Source organism: Falco cherrug, chromosome 5 (genome assembly GCF_023634085.1).
Source record: "Falco cherrug isolate bFalChe1 chromosome 5, bFalChe1.pri, whole genome shotgun sequence".
NCBI classification, from domain to species: domain Eukaryota; kingdom Metazoa; phylum Chordata; class Aves; order Falconiformes; family Falconidae; genus Falco; species Falco cherrug.
The window spans coordinates 76191575-76208004 of NC_073701.1; the positions used below are offsets into that span (position 1 = coordinate 76191575).

Genomic DNA, 16430 nt, shown 5'->3' on the forward strand with positions numbered 1-16430 from the left:
CGTAGAGAAGGTGCTGATGTGGGGTGCTGTGTGAGGAGCTGCGAGGCCTCCTCTGGTTCCCAGCCAAGAGGAGTGTGAAACATCCATCTCCCAAAAGAGAAAGCAATTCACTCACATCAGGGCTAGTGACTAGTGAGAAAAGGTGACCACGGCCAGGGAAAAAGTGGATGTGTAAAAGGATAAAAATGTGCATCGTAAGAACGCAGCGGGACCTCTCTCTCTGTAAAACTATTGTTTCCATCTCTCCCTTTGGTCATGGGGAGACTGTCTAAGTATTTTCCCTCTGTGGTCTTCCCCCAGATCATCTTCATACTGTCCAAATGCTGTCCACCTTCCTCTGCTACATCCCTTCCTGCATGAGGGAGGTGCTGAAGTGAAAGAGGTGGGCACCTATGGGGTGGGCACTAGCACTTCTCTTAGGCAATGATCCCCAATCCATCATCCAATGACTGGTGTTAGGTGCTGGAGGTTATGTTTATACGTGTGGGAAGATAGGGAAATTTGGGGAAAATAAGCAAAGTTAGGGGAGAAAGGAAATACAGGAGGAGAAGTGAATCTGGGTGAATTCAGGTGAACAACTGACTGCAAACAGGGGTCAAAAGCACCCAGCATCGGAGGTGAAGATTGCCTGATGGGAAGGGACCCCCCTGCGGAGGTGCACCAGCCCATCTGTTGTGGTGAAAGCTCAGGCTTGCCGTGTAATAACTCATCTCCAAGGAAAAAGTAGATGGGACACTTTGGTAACCATCTTACCAGGACAAGTCTGTGCCTGTGAAGTGCTTACCTGTGCCTGGGACTATGGACAGTTAGGAGTCCTGTAGCTGGTCAAGAAACGCTGTGAGGGTGAAGTACAGCCGTATCTCGGCAGTCAGCAGCAGTTCCTTTAGGTTGCTAACAGAGGACAAAAGCGAGTGGATATGCATAAATCTAAGGTATGGATGGGCCGAGTAGTGAGCAGCAGCATCAACACTTGCCTTCTCAGCATGCTGTGCCGTACTGGGTTAACCAGCACTTGGGGCCCAGGAAGGCAAAGGGCCAGTCTAAGCACAGCTGCAATCCCAGCACATGAAGTCTGAAGAGGGATAACCCAATTCATTCCTTTACAGTTCTACTTAATTAAAGAAATTCTTCCTATCATTTCTTTACAGAAATAACTTCCAACAATGTGCTGGAATAAAATTATGTTTCCCCCACTAATAAAATTTTGTGGGAGTATGTAATTATACAGCTCCTACATTTGAACTGCAAGATGTACTGCACAGTGGTGTGCCTTATGACTATGTAAATTTAAAGCCCTAAATATTTCATACTAGCTGTAAAATAACATAGTGTAATCAAAAAGTATGCCATTGCTGGGAAGGATGGGCTAGGTGTGAAGATGATGAAAACTCATCTGTTTGCTTGGCACTGTCAATCAGGTGTTACTTGTCTACCTTTCTTGAGATCTTGCAGGTAATTTACAGCAGGTTTTGCTGCTGTTCTTTGCCACCCATCCCCATAGGTGCACTCATTACTGTAACCACAAACTGTCCTGCTCTTCTGCGCCTAGAGGGTCTCTCAGAGGAGAACACCGTGGACCAGGACCCTCCAGGAGAAAGCCCCGAGACCTGGGAGGGAATCCCTTGAATCAATGCTGAAGTACAACTGGTGGCTTGAAATAACAACCAAGTGAAGTAGATGTCCCCTTATTTATAGTGATTTTAAAGTAATCTGCAAATGGGCAGATATCTGCAGAGAAAATCTGCAAAGAAATAGCAGGTGAAACTTCAGCATGCCAGCTAGGCTGCTTCCTAATAGCTTCTCTATGTCACCTTTAGCAAAAGGATATCTACAACAGTGTCGTTTATTGTTGATGACTGCTAATGGTATTACTGCTCCCACATCCAAGAAGCATGGCATCCCAAATAGCATCATTTCATGCTGAAGGAAAGACATTTTTATCATGTCCTGACTTCGCATACTGCTCAACCAGTTATCTGTGCAGTGTAGAGCTCTGAGGCTTTATAGGATATTATCATGTTATATGAAATTCAGGCTGCTGCAGCTATAAATCAAGAGGACACCTCATATGGTGGCTGATTCTCCTTGGAACAGCATCTCTAAGCAGAGGCTCTGTTCTCTGAAAGATTAGAGTGTGATTTAAAAAAAAAAAAAAAAAGAAAAAAGAAAGTTGCCAATGAATTCCAAGCTCATGAAAAGGGCAGGTTTAATAACTTTGGTGTTCTCTGTTTGGCAATGTCATATGTACAGCTACAGCAGAAACTTGTCCACAACTCCTTAGAAGATACCCCAAGCGTGACTGCAGAGTCCCTCCTCTGCAACACTAAGAAGATAATTCATTTTAAACACCATTTCTTAAACGGCATTTCCATCTATAGGCACTGGCTAGAAGAGTGCAAGCTGTGCCACTGGCCAAATGCAAGGAACGTCTGTCTACAAGGGAACAGCAGAGGCTGCATACATTTAGGGTGCAGGTTTGGAGGCAGATGAGCTGATACTAATGACTTGTGGCTACCAAAGCACACCCTTCCCTGTCCCTCCCAGAAACATGGCAAAAAGTTCTCCAGTTTTTTAGCTGAGTTAGTTTTTGGCTCACAGCAGGGCAAGACCAGCTCTGGAACTGGTACAAAGCAAATGGTGGAAGGACACAGCAGAGGGTGGCTGAGGAGAGAGAGGACCAGACCCATTGGCAAGGGGGGATAACTCACCGAGTCGTGCCGGACTGAGCCCTTTTATGGTGGGGAACGACTGGTGGAGGCTTGGAGACACTCAGCTGGGGCTTTGCTCTCCAGCCTTGCACAGACCATGAGGATCAGGAGTGCTGAGTCTGTGGGTGCCCAGAAAAGCTGGTATTGCCCCAGACACTGTATTTATTTGCCCAGCTCTCATCTGAGCCTTCTCCTGTGTTCCTCCACCAGGAGTAAAAATTGCACTTGCTGGGCTCAAGGGGTTGGCTTACCCTTGATGGAGAAACTATAGCTGGAAGAGAAACACCACCTTCAAAACCCATGCAGCTGTGAAAGTACTGCTAAATGTAAAAGTTGGAGTAATGGTAACCGAGTACCAAAGGTGAAAAGCAGAAATCCTTGCTCAGCTCTGCAGAGCCAGTCCGAGCTTCCCAGTCTGCCCCAGTTAGAGCCACCCCTGCTAGGCTGCTTACTATGAACATTTGAGCAAATGTCTTGTCTCCTTTTGCTAAGTATTCACAGGCCAGCTGAACCAGGGCATGCAAAGGAGATTGGGGTTGAACATTAAGATATTTTTATATAAACTTATCCCTAATTGAGCTGTGAGAAGGTCAATTCCATTTCCAGGGATCAAGACGCAGAGGTAGGCTCTATCATTAACCTCAGGTGTATCTAGACCCCTCTCCAAAACCTACTGGAGTCACATAAAGTCTATGGATCTGCCCCTCAAATGCTGTTAATCCTCAGAATTTTAAAAACTTATAATGAGAAATCAAAGCTAAAACTCCAGCAACAATGAACTAATTCTCCCAATGGCCAAATACCCTCAGTAGCCAACCCCGGCAAGTTAGGCTGAAGCAGCAGGTTTTCCTACAGACTTTTCACCTGTGATGCTGCTTCATTTCTTCACAAAGAAATGTATTAAATTAGTTGAAGAGACCAACTTTTGCACACCCCCAGGCTTTCTATTTCACCGGTGTTTTTAAAAAAAGACCTGAGAGGGGAAATGGCAGGTTACAAAACTTGTGTATGCCTCTCCTTGGGACTTACAGCAAACAATGGGAAAGGGAATCACTGGGCGCGCTGGGGAAAATTATGTTAAAGGCCTTGTAAGTTAAAAACCAAGCACTTTGTGAGAAGAAGCAACCCTCAGACTGAGGCAGTTTATCATTTAGGATTCACTCCATACACACAGTGGGAAGGAAAAAAGTTCTGCAGCATCTAAAGGGTAAAGATGGCACTTCATCATCCTTTGGAGAAGTACAGACAGCTCCGAGTGTGTACACAGAAGTAATCATTTCATAACAAAGTTCTGTTGGTTACAAGTTAAGGCTTTAAAATGCCCACTGACTATAAAGGCTTGTAATATTTCAGTAGGTTATTGCCTCTGAGAGGTATTGCCACTTCATTATACATTTTCTGATTGTTCAAAAGCCTACAACGCTGAAGATGTGCTTTCTTCTGCCTGAAAATGCCTGAGACTTGAGCGAGGGAGTGAATGTATGGTGTATGCTGCTCATGAATAAAAGATGTTTGCAGCTAAGCAATCTAGAGTGTTCCTCTCTTAGGGGAATAACGCTATTCATCAGAAATTTTAAAGAATAATTTTTAGAGACTTTTTTATTTTTTAAAAAAAAAGGAGGCATCCAATTGCTTAAGTAATGATGAGGATGCTTTAGTGGAGGGGATGGCGGGGAGGGAACCGGGGAGGACACCGAGCCTCGCCACAGTTGTGCGAGACATCTCGGCGCTGCCCCTTGCCCCAGGCAGAGGTGCACGGGGAAACACCACAAGCCCCTCCACGCATCTTGCTGGCAGCCACAGGGAGATTCGCTCTGCAGCAGCAGCTGTGCTGGAAATGCAGCCTCTGCTAAGCTGGAGGCTGACAGCATCACTCTGACACTAAGAGGAGGCGTGAGCATGGCCAAACGCAGCGGCACTTTAACTTTCCCACTCTCACCTGGGGTGCCCAGCGCTCACTCAAGCTCCTGACTACCCCCGCCCGTCCAAAGTGGTGACCCTTCACGCTGAAGAAGGAGCCCTCTCACCCATGCCTTCAGGGGTGGTCCCAGGTCCTGGGGACACGCTCTGGTCACCGCTAGGCTTCCAGGTACAGCCTCAGATGCTGCCCGAGATGCAAAACGCCTGTGCACTGACCCCCCAGCAAACAGCCAGTCGGGCTCACGAGAGCCATTGTACAGGATTCATCCGGGAAGGGTTTGTGCAGTAGCACAAGGGTGAAACTGCTCTGCTGAAGTGTAACTCCAAGACCGGCACCCACACCGTGCTTCTGCACACACATCCAAAATACCGGCAACAGCCAGTCAAGGCACGGAGAGAAGGGGAACGTCCTGCATATGCTCCTGGCAGCAAAGCCACTGCATCTGCCTGTCTACAACAAGTCACACCGGAGACACCGGAACCTCTGGCCACGTCACCCACCTTGGGCACGGAGCTCCTGGAGGAGGACTGAAGGTTGCTCGTGGAGAGCAGCCATGCAGCTCCAGCCCAGAAACACGTGCACTGAGTTAATCCAGCTTCCTCACAGCAGCAAGAACCTTGTAAGCTTGCAAATGTTTTGAATGACATGTTGAGATGCTGCCGATGCTCCCATGTTCTGCTGAGGGGTAAGCTACAACCAGTGTTCTCCAGATCCCTTCCCTTTTCAGTAGCACAGAAGCTCACACTCAGGTGCTTCAGCCGGGGCCATGACCAAACCTGTAATTGATGGATGTCCCACTTGTCCCAAGCCTCAGTTGCACAACCAGGTACAACCAGTTGAAGTGTTCCTCCTATGTGAAGAGCCTCTGTATGTAACCCATCAGAAATTGCTCTGTACATGGCAAGAAAGGGAAGACCCCTGTGTGTTCATGACTTTTATCCTCTGGATACCATCTCTAGTCACTATAACACAATTTTTTCTTTTCAGTCTTGAAAATATTTCTTGGTTTTCTTTAAACTTGGCAGTGAATGATCAAGTTTGTTTTGTGGAGTCACAAAGAACCACAGCCCTGAGAATGTGAGTAAGAATGAGAAATACTCCTGTTTCTCTGACACCGTGGCTCTGCCTGCAGGGTTAGCAAGCAGCAGACTGCAATTACAGTTTCAGCATCTATTCGTTTTATTGAGGCAGAGCATCAACATGTGTGCTATATTCTTTGGCTTCTAAACAGCAAAGTAAATGTACATAAAACTGAGAGGTGATGCATATTATATGAAAAGAAGACATTTTGATCCATGCAGCAAAATGAAACATATGGAAATTATTAGTAGTTTATATGGAATAAAGTTTTACTGTACACAATTTTATGTGCTCGCACAGAGAATCTGTAATCCCACTAAGGAATATTCAGTCTACCTATAATGAAGGAAGTTTTTTAGAATGAGAAACCCTTTAAGGTTTGAGCCAATCAGTATCTTAAATACGGAGATTAAAAATAACATCAGAATACACACGGTAGCCAAACAAAATCATCACATTTGTGCTTTAAGGAATGAGGTACTTAGCAAACTCTTCGTTTTCCCTAGAAATACTTTGCTTTAAATTCTGTATTTTATTTTGCCACATTTTTCACTTAAAAGCCTGCATGGGCTTTTGTACTGTTGCCAGGCTTATTTTTTGTTTATATACAGGTTCTTGCCATGGAGATATGTCCCTGACATGAAGGCATCCAGTATAGGAAATGACATGCAATGCCTTATTCTTCTAGTTTAATTAATGCTCTGACAACTTGGCAATAAGGCTACAGTGAAGAAAAGGTCTCTGCAGGGAACCGCAGGTTTTGAGCAGTAAGAAATCTGTCAAAATTTTACTATATATCTATAGTAACATATCGAACATCCAAAGATTTCTGGAAGGCATCTGTAGAAAAGAATTCAAAAGAAAAAAGGTTAGCATAAAAATGATGTTCCTTAACCTACTAAAAATAAAATAAAAGAATGACTTTCTCAGCAGCCAGACTTGGAACTGGGTAAGCAGCCTACGCTGACTTACTCATTTCATGCAAAAAGAAATTCCAGCTTTTAATGAGCAAGGACTGTTTGACACAAACAGTAAAAAGGATTAGCCCAATCCCTGTTGAGACTGGTTCTCTTCTGTGATTTAAACAAGATGAAGGAAGAGTAGGTCCGTTCCACACTGTGATCCGTGTAACCAGTCTGGATCCTTGTGACCAAACCTGTAAGCCCAGCTGTTCTGCTCCACAGATTTCTTGTCCTTCTTAGCTGAAAGCGAAACAGCAGCATCTTGGCACGAAGGCAGGAAAAGGTGTCCTCTCCCGCTCCTCTAACTGGTCCCATATTCTGGGAGGCACCAAAGGTGACATCTCCAAAGGAGACTCAAAAGGACCTCTACAGGCAGCCACAGACCTCGGATCATCAGAAACCCGTGCCTTACTGAGAGTTTCATTTGATATTCATGATCTTACTGTGCTCTATCACCACCCTCGCTTTCCCAGGAAAGGAAATTGAGATGGAAACAGCAGACCAAACACAGTATCACCTGACTTCCTCCAGTATCTCCACATCTTTTTGACTGTGAATGTGCAGGGATAGCACTGTCTTTTCTGATGGATGAGCTATCCTTTAGCTACTGATGGAAAACAGCTGTCCATACTCGGAGATTTAATTGCCTTCCACACCAGAAATTAATGAAATTGTGCCATCCTAGGAAAATATAAACCAGCCACACATTTTTTATGTGTCTTTCTGAAATCAGGAGTTTTGTCTCCTGTAGTGTGAAGGCTTCCAAGGCATGAGACAGCTTATAGATGTCACAAACTACTCACTACAGAGCAGTCTGAGATTCCAGTCTAATCCCCTACTTCCCCACTTTTTATTTTAGTAAAGAGATTAATTTATTTCTGCAAATACATCCCAAATGAATCAGAGGATTTGGCTTCAGTCTCTTCAGAGGTCTGACTTTCAAAGAAGAAAGTGCATGGGAGAAAGTAAACGGCTACCACTGAAAGTATTTATAGCTGCATGAAGAGATACACAGATAACAGTTAGTTTAAGATACTTACTATTCAGATTTATTGCTGGCATGAGTATCAGTGACTATAATGAAGATTATTTGTTTGTTTCATGATAAAAACTTTAGCTATTCAGAATGTTGCCAAAGATTTAAGAGTTTCAGCTCAGTATTTCTATAGTGGGTATGTCTGCAATACTAGTTTCCATTCCGAGGGTAAAGGAATTGTAGCAAAATCTAGTTAATTATATCACTGAAAACTAAAGCAAATGTTTTATTTTGCGATACTGACATCAAAAATGTGATTGCTTCAACGACAAGTTCTGTCAGTTCTGTGCTTTGGAGGAAGCATTTAAGATTAGATCAGGAGGAGCAAAAGGAAAAGTGGAACCAAGTTTCAAGCCAGGTTATGTGCACAGTTATTCCATTTAAAAACAAAAGCCCCAAACCAGTCTACTTTCATTTTAAATGTGGATGGTGAATGACAGAGGTATAGCTGAGGACAAAACTTTGCAGAAAGTAACTGTGACTATTTGCACAAGTGTATTTACTTTTCCTATAATCAACCAAAAAACCCCAACCCACCTCACTCTTGAAATTAGATGAGATTTTGTTTAAAGATCTCTAAGTCATTAGAAAACAACATGCTCGGGATAAATAAACATGTCTCTTCAACAATGCCTCCAGGTATGTTCTACCAGTAAAAAGCGGCACTGAAGAAGCTCTTTAAGGCTCCTGCACATGCCCCAAGCCCAGGTCAAGTCAAGTGAAAGAGCCCATGTTGATAGGGGAGGAAGCTCCCCTCCCCAGGAGCCAGGAGCCACAGGTTGGTTGACATCGGTGGAGAAACCGCGCACTTTTGTTTTGTTGTTCTTCTCATTTCCCCTCCAGATTCCCAAATCTCAACATGAAATGCTCTCCTAAGTTCAAGCAGGACTCCTAGCGATCTGTTGTTTCTAATGATTGGCATCCTTAAGGAATAATCAAAAATGGCATAGAAAACATAACTGTGAGAAAATGAGATGGGTATTCAGCCATGTAGCCAGAATTCAGGGACCGCTGTAATTGTGTGCGAGTAACATCATTTGCTCCCCTTGTAGATTTTTCACTTAGTCACATCACGTCTTTCTTTTTCAGGTTTGTTGCTGAAGATCCCACAGTCTGCCAGGCGAACCAACCACTCTCTGCTATTGGTCAGCCAGCAGAGTTGCTCCGGGATGCCTACACCGAGGCTGGCATCCAGGGCAGCATCACAGACAGACAGGGCACTTGGTTCCCCACACAAACTACTGGCACAGATGGGAACGTTCAGTGCACTGAGTGCAATGGGGCAGGAAGCAAAAAAGGAGCTGGGATTGTACTGATGGAAATGGGAGAGAGGGAGAAAGAGCACCATCATCAATACTGTAAAAACTCTTTAACTAAAGAGAAACAATGAGAACAGCAAGAATATAATCAGGGCTTTTGTGACCAGAGTGGTAAACAACTTTCCTCTCCATCACTGTCTCTTGGGCCCTTTCTTCTTTTGTTGAATTTTGTAGAAACATGCTCCCTCATCTGGCAAGGTTGTCTTAATGAGAGGTTACGTACCTCACTCTGCTGTTCTCACTTTCCAGCTGTTCTCTGAGACCCAGGATTTAGGAAGTACTTGTGTGAAAGTCCTCATTACCTACATGAAGACAGAGGAAGTGCTCAGCTGCTGAACTACAAAAAATCTGCTAGTGAAGCTCTATTTCCCAGCCCTACCGGTCCTATCTTATTCCTCTGAACTGAAATATCAGAATGAAGTACATGAAATAACAAGTAGCACATATTTCCCTGAGTAAGAATTGAATGCAGGATGTATCTGCATATTAGAAATCCTGTTCTGTAGAAAATCTGTATGTGCTGGGAAAACAGAACATATGTGCTGAATGAATTCAAGCAAAACTGCACCTTTGCTGTGCTCCTTATGAACAAGACCTACTGCACCAGGTCTGTCATTGACATTGGCTTTGCATCAGCATTTTATCAAAATCAAACAAATATGAAAAACAAACACCAAGAACAAAAGGACTGGCTATACAGCATTCATGGTCCAACATATTTAACCAGAATTCAGAAAAGACCCTTGCCGAAGGTGAACACCTGCCCTCAAGTACCCGACAGACACACACACACCCCTTGATATCCAAAAGTGCTGGCAGGACAGAAGACAGTACGTGGCAACACGTTATTTGAACAACACACACCGGCACCAGGGGGGAGAGGAGCAGCAGCAGCCTTCCTGCTCTGCTACCTTGTGGGAGATCCCTTCTGAGGTGTAAACCCAGAGCCCACCGTGCCTGTAGAGCAGCTCTCCACAAGAGCCATTTCAAAAAATACACAGAATTGTAGCAGGAGGGTACAAGAAGAAAAAGAAGGGAGTACAGAAGCCTGGTAGAGTTCTGGATGCTTCAAAACATCAAAGGTATGTATCAAAAGAGAAGTTCATCCCCACTTCACCTCAAAGGAAAGTCCAGCCCCTTTCCATACTAGTTGCAAAACAGTACCCAAACACTAGGTAGTGAACATGTATCTTCTTTCAGTATTTTGCTGTCTGGTGGTGGTAACTCCCTTGGAAGAGCTGTACAACAAATCCTTTTTGACGAGCACAACACCAGTGGCAACACTTTGTAACCAAATGAAGTAACTGCCTGCTCAAAACCAATGCTTGAACCAAACGAAAGGAAGAGTGAGAGATACTTCTGCTGCTTTGGGAAAAAGGGGTACTGGTATTGGTCACTGATGGAGGAGGAGGTGCTGTAAGTACAATACACTGCACCACTTCAAACATTAAGTCTACCTATAGTACTTTGTACATCCTGTTCGCACTCCAAGGCCACCTTGCTTAGAGATGGTCATTCACTTGTTCAAATTAAACAGCATGGAAACACTGCTGGTCACAGGCTGCTTGACACTCTTGGTCTTACTTCAATACCATACCCTCTAAGCTTCTTGATATTGGAAGCCTAGATCCTTAGTTATTCAAATATATTGCTGCTATATTGCTAATATCCAATAACAAGCAGTATGATGTTTTTCCACTTTCTGTTCTAGCAGAGACACTGCCATTCAGCTGTTGCTTTTTGAAGATATCCCCACATATAATTTTCAGGCAATCGTGATAAAGGTTGTCCTTCTGCAGTTTCAACTCTGCTAGCATACACAAATTATTTCTGTATTGTTTTCAGACTTATTTTTGATGGTTTTAATAAACACACGCAAAAATAAAGAATCTAAAAGTAAACCTGAGCTTACTCCACGTTTATCTCCATCTGAGTATTGTATAGTTTATACAAATCTGCCTGTAGTCAGGTAGAAGACACGTCACACAGAAGCTGAGATAAAAAACACACTGTTTTTGCTATTAATCTCCCACTCCATATTCTAGTGGAGCCGTTCCAGGATCTACAAACACATAAAAATTTGGTATTGTGTACCATTAGACTTGCTAATCAAGTTGTATCTTTATCCCAATGCATATTTACCAGCAATGATAAAGCTCTTTTGTAAGTTATGTTGTTCTGTTGTTGAGAAAACTGGAGAAGTTACTGTCACCTCAGGCAGCATTTACTACTGGATGGAGTAAATCTTCTGCTTCAAAATTATCTTGGGCTGACTAAAATACACAGTATGCCGACCTCCAGGCAGCCCTCAAGTACTTGCTGTTTCTCACTCTTGCCTGCCATCTCTGCCAACACAAGTGCAGAGGGAATATCTAATCCTGGGATACTCAACTGTGTACATTTTGCTCACAGGACACAGACATATAGTATCTCCTACGTTCCTGCTGAGAATCCTGCCCTTCACACTATTCTCCTGGCATGGCTGGCTGTTGCAGTTAGGAGGGGAGTAGATAGCACCTGAATGGTCTTGGGCAAAACTAATTGGTGTATACCGGAAAAAAATTAACTAATGGTAGAGATGGACGTATTCTCACCCGTGTAGATCACAGTGTATAGAAGCACCAGAACTTAGAAAGTGCTCGAATAACCAATATACTTCAACTCGCACAAAACCCCACACAACAGCTAGGGGGATTGTTATGGTGCAAGCAGCAGGTTCCGGGAGAACCAGTGAGGTAAATCACTGTCAAAAAAAGAACAAGTCTCCTCCTATACTCCACATGGTTGCACCCTTGCAAGCCTTTTCAAAAAATAAAATCTCCACGTTATATGTATGAAAATGCAGCTGTTGATGAAATCAGAGCTATTCAAGGGCACTAATTTCTTTGCAACTGATGATAGCTGCATTTCTCCATTACTTTCTCCTTGTAAGAACAAGCTCCAGCTCCTGTTGATGTCTGGATCAGCCACTGGGGAAAGGCACTAGAAGTCTGTAATTTTTACAGTATTATAACGTTTTGTGACACAGTAATTATGAAAACATTCTCGGGTATTTTTTAAATACATACTTCTGCACTAAATTACTGAGGAATTTCTGATTAGTTGAACAACTGTCTTGCTCTGCATCGCTGGCACACTTCTTAAAACCAACTGTAGAAGGGGTGAGATCCCAGCCCCACGGAGGCTAAAGGAGGCCACACCTCAGCCACAAAAGCCGGGTCACAGAACAGAGTATTGCTGGGGTACCTAGTAAGAAACTCAGCAGTAATTTATAAAGTCATTGACATGGGTATATAGAAGTGTTTCTAGTTTGTCAGAATAAATCCTACTATTCATCATCAGCATAGTTATAGCCTACATCAATCATCCGCACTTCAGTCACCTTGTTCATTCTCATACTCTGCTGATTCAGCTTTAAATTTTGTATCACTGATAGGACTTTTTCAAAAAGGTCACAAAAGTGCATGTGGTGCAAGGACAGTGGTTTTGTCTAATGGATCCTCAGATACTATTCCTTCTCCAGTTAACCTCATTTCACTCGAATTAACTACGTTACATGAAAATTCGTATCCTCATCCTTTGGATTTACACTGGAAATGATCACCAGGGTACTACAGGAGAAATTACACTAAAAAAAATACCAGCTGTATCCTGTTTTCTCAGTGCTTATTTTCTAAGACCCTTGTTTCATGTCTTTTATACACTGTGCTCCAAATTTGGGGCTGGGTAGTTTTGAGGGTCTGTACCACTATGTGGTAGTGATGAGGCTACTGAAAAGGTGGGACAACCAAGACAGCACTATTGGCACAATGCAAAAGGGATGTTTTCTCAGCTGCAACCTAAACCTGAACTTACATGACTGATTTTTGTTCTTCATTCAAATATTGCCAAGACATATACTAAACATCAGTTCTGGAACATAGTGTATTTAGTCCTTTCCATCTATACTGCCTGTCTAGCAGCTATAGGCAATTAAGTCTTGAACCGGTTCTGGCCTTCATCTCTTTCTAGAAAAGCTATGGCAACGGTGAAAAGACAAATCACTTATCCATATTTATAACCTCATTTCTAATAAACAATTGAATTTTACATTAAAAAAAATAATACAGTATATTCCAACAAGTACTGTTACAAGCAACTGTGTGTGTTTATGGATTCACACTGTTGGAAAAATAAGATTCTGGAATTTATTTAACCCTACAATACTGACCTTGGGCCAATTGGCTGTTATAGTAGATCAAAAGACCGTTCTGCTCGGTTCTTCTTTTTCTGTTTGAAACCTTCGAGTTTGCATCTCTTGTCAATCCCCATCATAAGCAGCATTAGAAATATTCCTGAAACAGCCATGTACTAAGGCAACCAGTAATAAAACCCTTAATTTCTTTCCCATAGGAAAGATACAAACGTGATCTGAAAATTTCTCTAACATGACCAAATTTACTGTGCAACCGCATCAGGTTGGTGCGCCAGGCGTGTGCGGCGGCGGCGGGGCGGCCGCTGTGCGCAGGTGCCCGCAGCCCCCCCTGCCCGCCAGCCCGTGCCAGCCGGCTCCAAGGCGGCCCCGCCGCTGGGCAAGGCCGAGCCCTCAGCCACGGCGGCGGCGCCCCCGGGGGGACAGATCGCAGCGGGGGGGACCCCGGGCCGGGGCAGGGGGTGCCCGGAGGGGGCCGTGCCCCCGGGGGCGGGCAGCCCGCGCCGCGCCGGAGCAGCTCCCGGCAGCGGGGAGCGGAGCCCCGGCCGGGGCCGGGCTGCGGGCAGGGCCGGTGCCCCCGGGGGCGGGGGGCCCGGGCTGGAGCAGCCTGTGCCTGAGGGGCTGCGCCCCGCGGGAGGGCCCCGCGCAGGAGCGGCCCGGGCAGAGCTGCAGCCCCCCCGCGGGAAGGGCTCCCGCTGGAGAAGGGCCTGGAGGAGCGTCTCCCGCGGGAGGGCCCGGGCTGGAGCCGGGCGGCGTGTGAGGAGCCTCCCCCGGAGGGGGCCGGGGCGGCGGAGGCGGCGGGGGAGGGACCGGCCGCAGCCCCGGCCCCGGCCCCCAGAGCGATCTCCCTGCCCGGACCCCCGCGGGCCTGGCTGGGGGTGGCTCCCCTGCCCGCCTGGGGGGCACGGACAGGGCGGCTGGGGGGCGCCGGGACACCGGCCGGGGCCAACCACCAGCATGCACATCGTCACACAGGGCTACCCGCAAGGCAGAGTTCTGTGCTCTCCTATTCTCTTCATGCGTGCATCTGGAACATGAACATATTTTCATGCAGGTTGGGTGGAAGTGTGATATCCACAACTTGTTGACAGTAAAGCTTCCCCAAGAAGAGCTGCTTACTTCTGCTCAGTAGGTGCCAAGGCTTTCAGCCACCTTGACTACCACTAAGCAGGAACTTCACCAGCTGGCACTGTCCCTCCCCAGCAGTACTGCCCTGCCCCACTTCGCTCAAACCTGTAAATAAGGTTGGCTGCAGAGTTTTCGAAATTCTGTGATTCAAGAGTTGTAGCAATTAATAAATGACTATCAGTCCCACCATGTTTCACATATCTAACTCTAATCCAGATCAGATATCACAAAAACCCATGATGTGTTGCCGTTGCTTTACATGGACTAGTTTAGGTACGAACACCTCAAACCTTCCTCCTTCAACTTTCAGCCCCAGGAGATTCACAAAAGCTGAGCTCAGCCCAGCACTAAATCCAAAAGGGGAAGGTGCTGTAAAGTTTAGCCCAAAGTTCACCTTATGTACATATCTATTAGTAAAAACAAAAGCAGGTAGTAAGCATTTTGAAATATTATGTATTTGCATCCAAGCAGTTCAGTAAGTGTGACAAACGTTGCCACCTCATGGACAGGTGCAGGGTTTGATGCAGCTCAGCGGTAGGAAGGAAAAGGGATCGCGGAGATGACTCATCGCTGCCCTTTCACACTCTCCTGAGGGGGGAATCGGCAGCTCGGCCAGAAAGATGCTTTTGTCACTTAGATTCACCTGGAACTCATTCATCTGGGTCTGAATCCAGTAGCCTGGCTACACACCCACAATTGGAGCAAAAGAAGAGAAAAAAAGAAAAAGTTACAGATATTCAGGGTATTTGACAACCTCCAGTATCAGAGCAGGGAGGGGAAAGAATGATTTTTCCTTGGAAAAAGTGTAATGGTCAACATAAGACATGCCGTGGCCTTGTACGGTCAAACAGTCAACGGCTAGCATTCAGGAGTAAAACATCTGAGTAACAGGCTGGGGGACCTGGAGTTTTCATCTTCAGATCCATGATGACAATAATCCCAAACTGGACCAGGGGATTTTAATACCCATAAAGGCAGTGGCAGTTGGGAATCCTCTACTGGTAAACTGGAGACACATATGACTGTAGTGTATGCCATCATGTATTTCCAAAGTTTTATGTTCTAACACCACACTGATTAGTCACTATTCCACTTCTTCCGGGGAACTGCTACAGGAATACTCTGTCACCTGTTGCATTTGTCCCTTTCTGATGGAAAGGCAGCTGTGTCCTCCTCCTCTACAGGACACATCCCGTTACAAAACCCATTACACAGTGTGTATCTTAAACTATATTCATTCCAAACGGCATTATTATTAACACTTAATAGAACTGGATGAGTGCAGGACTATAAAACGTTTAAACTAAAATAAAAACTTTCAAGTTTGACATCAGGATAAAACTTTCAGAATCAATGATTTTCTAAAACAAAGCTCTGTAAAAATAGATTCATAGTCAACATTTATGAATGGTCTGAAAAAAAGACAGTATGGTGATTAGTTGGGAGTTTCCTATCATCATGATCTCCATATAACAGTGTAGCAGTCTGCCTACAAATGACTTTAGAGAAAGAAGAATTTATACCAGCTTGATTTTAAGTATGTTCTTATGCTTATTGTATTTTGCTACTCCACTCTTCTAAAATGGTGGCCTCAGGAAAAGCTGCTTTGGCAGGCAATCGCAAAGATTCCTGCGGAGAGGAAGTGAAAAGACTGGGCATACAAACAAGGGCTGCTGCCATGTTCAAAGCACTGGGGAGAGTTCATAGAGCAAAATGCAGTCCTAAGTAAATGGGTTTCAGGCAATTTCAGTGTTAAGATAACATCATTAAGAGTAGAACAGATTGTGCTCAAACCCTGCTGTTTATAATTAACACATTGCTTCCAAATACTCCAGGGTCCCTGGTAAATAGTCCTCTGCTCAGATCCACCCAGACCAATCAGAGTATTTTCATCAGGTTCCATGCTGGGATAGCACCTGTTTGGACAAATCCAAAAGAGCCAAAATACTCTTCTTTCTGGCCAGCTAAGTAGAGAGATGAACACAGCTTGCCTTAGTCATTGTCACAGTGTCCATATGGCTGTGAAGCTTGTTTTCACAAGAAATCGTACAAGTACTTTATTATGTCGAAGTTCACGGTCCTAT

At 44.8% G+C, this 16430-nt stretch overlaps 1 protein-coding gene across 3 annotated transcripts in view; it reads right to left on the bottom strand.

Annotated features, from left to right (window-relative positions):
- Positions 1–14779: 14779 nt before the first annotated feature.
- Positions 14780–16430, bottom strand: part of ORC5 (origin recognition complex subunit 5) — a 76366-nt gene continuing 74715 nt past the window's right edge. For 2 of the 3 annotated variants that reach the window (XM_027811477.2, XM_027811479.2), the window contains exons 15-16: positions 16338–16426; positions 14780–15028 (exon numbers count right to left, since the gene is read on the bottom strand). In XM_027811477.2, coding sequence (XP_027667278.1) covers positions 16381–16426 — 46 coding nt within the window. In that variant the 3' untranslated portion in view covers positions 14780–15028; positions 16338–16380. The remainder of the gene's footprint in view (positions 15029–16337; positions 16427–16430) is intronic. The other variant, XM_055711773.1, reaches the window with a different exon arrangement.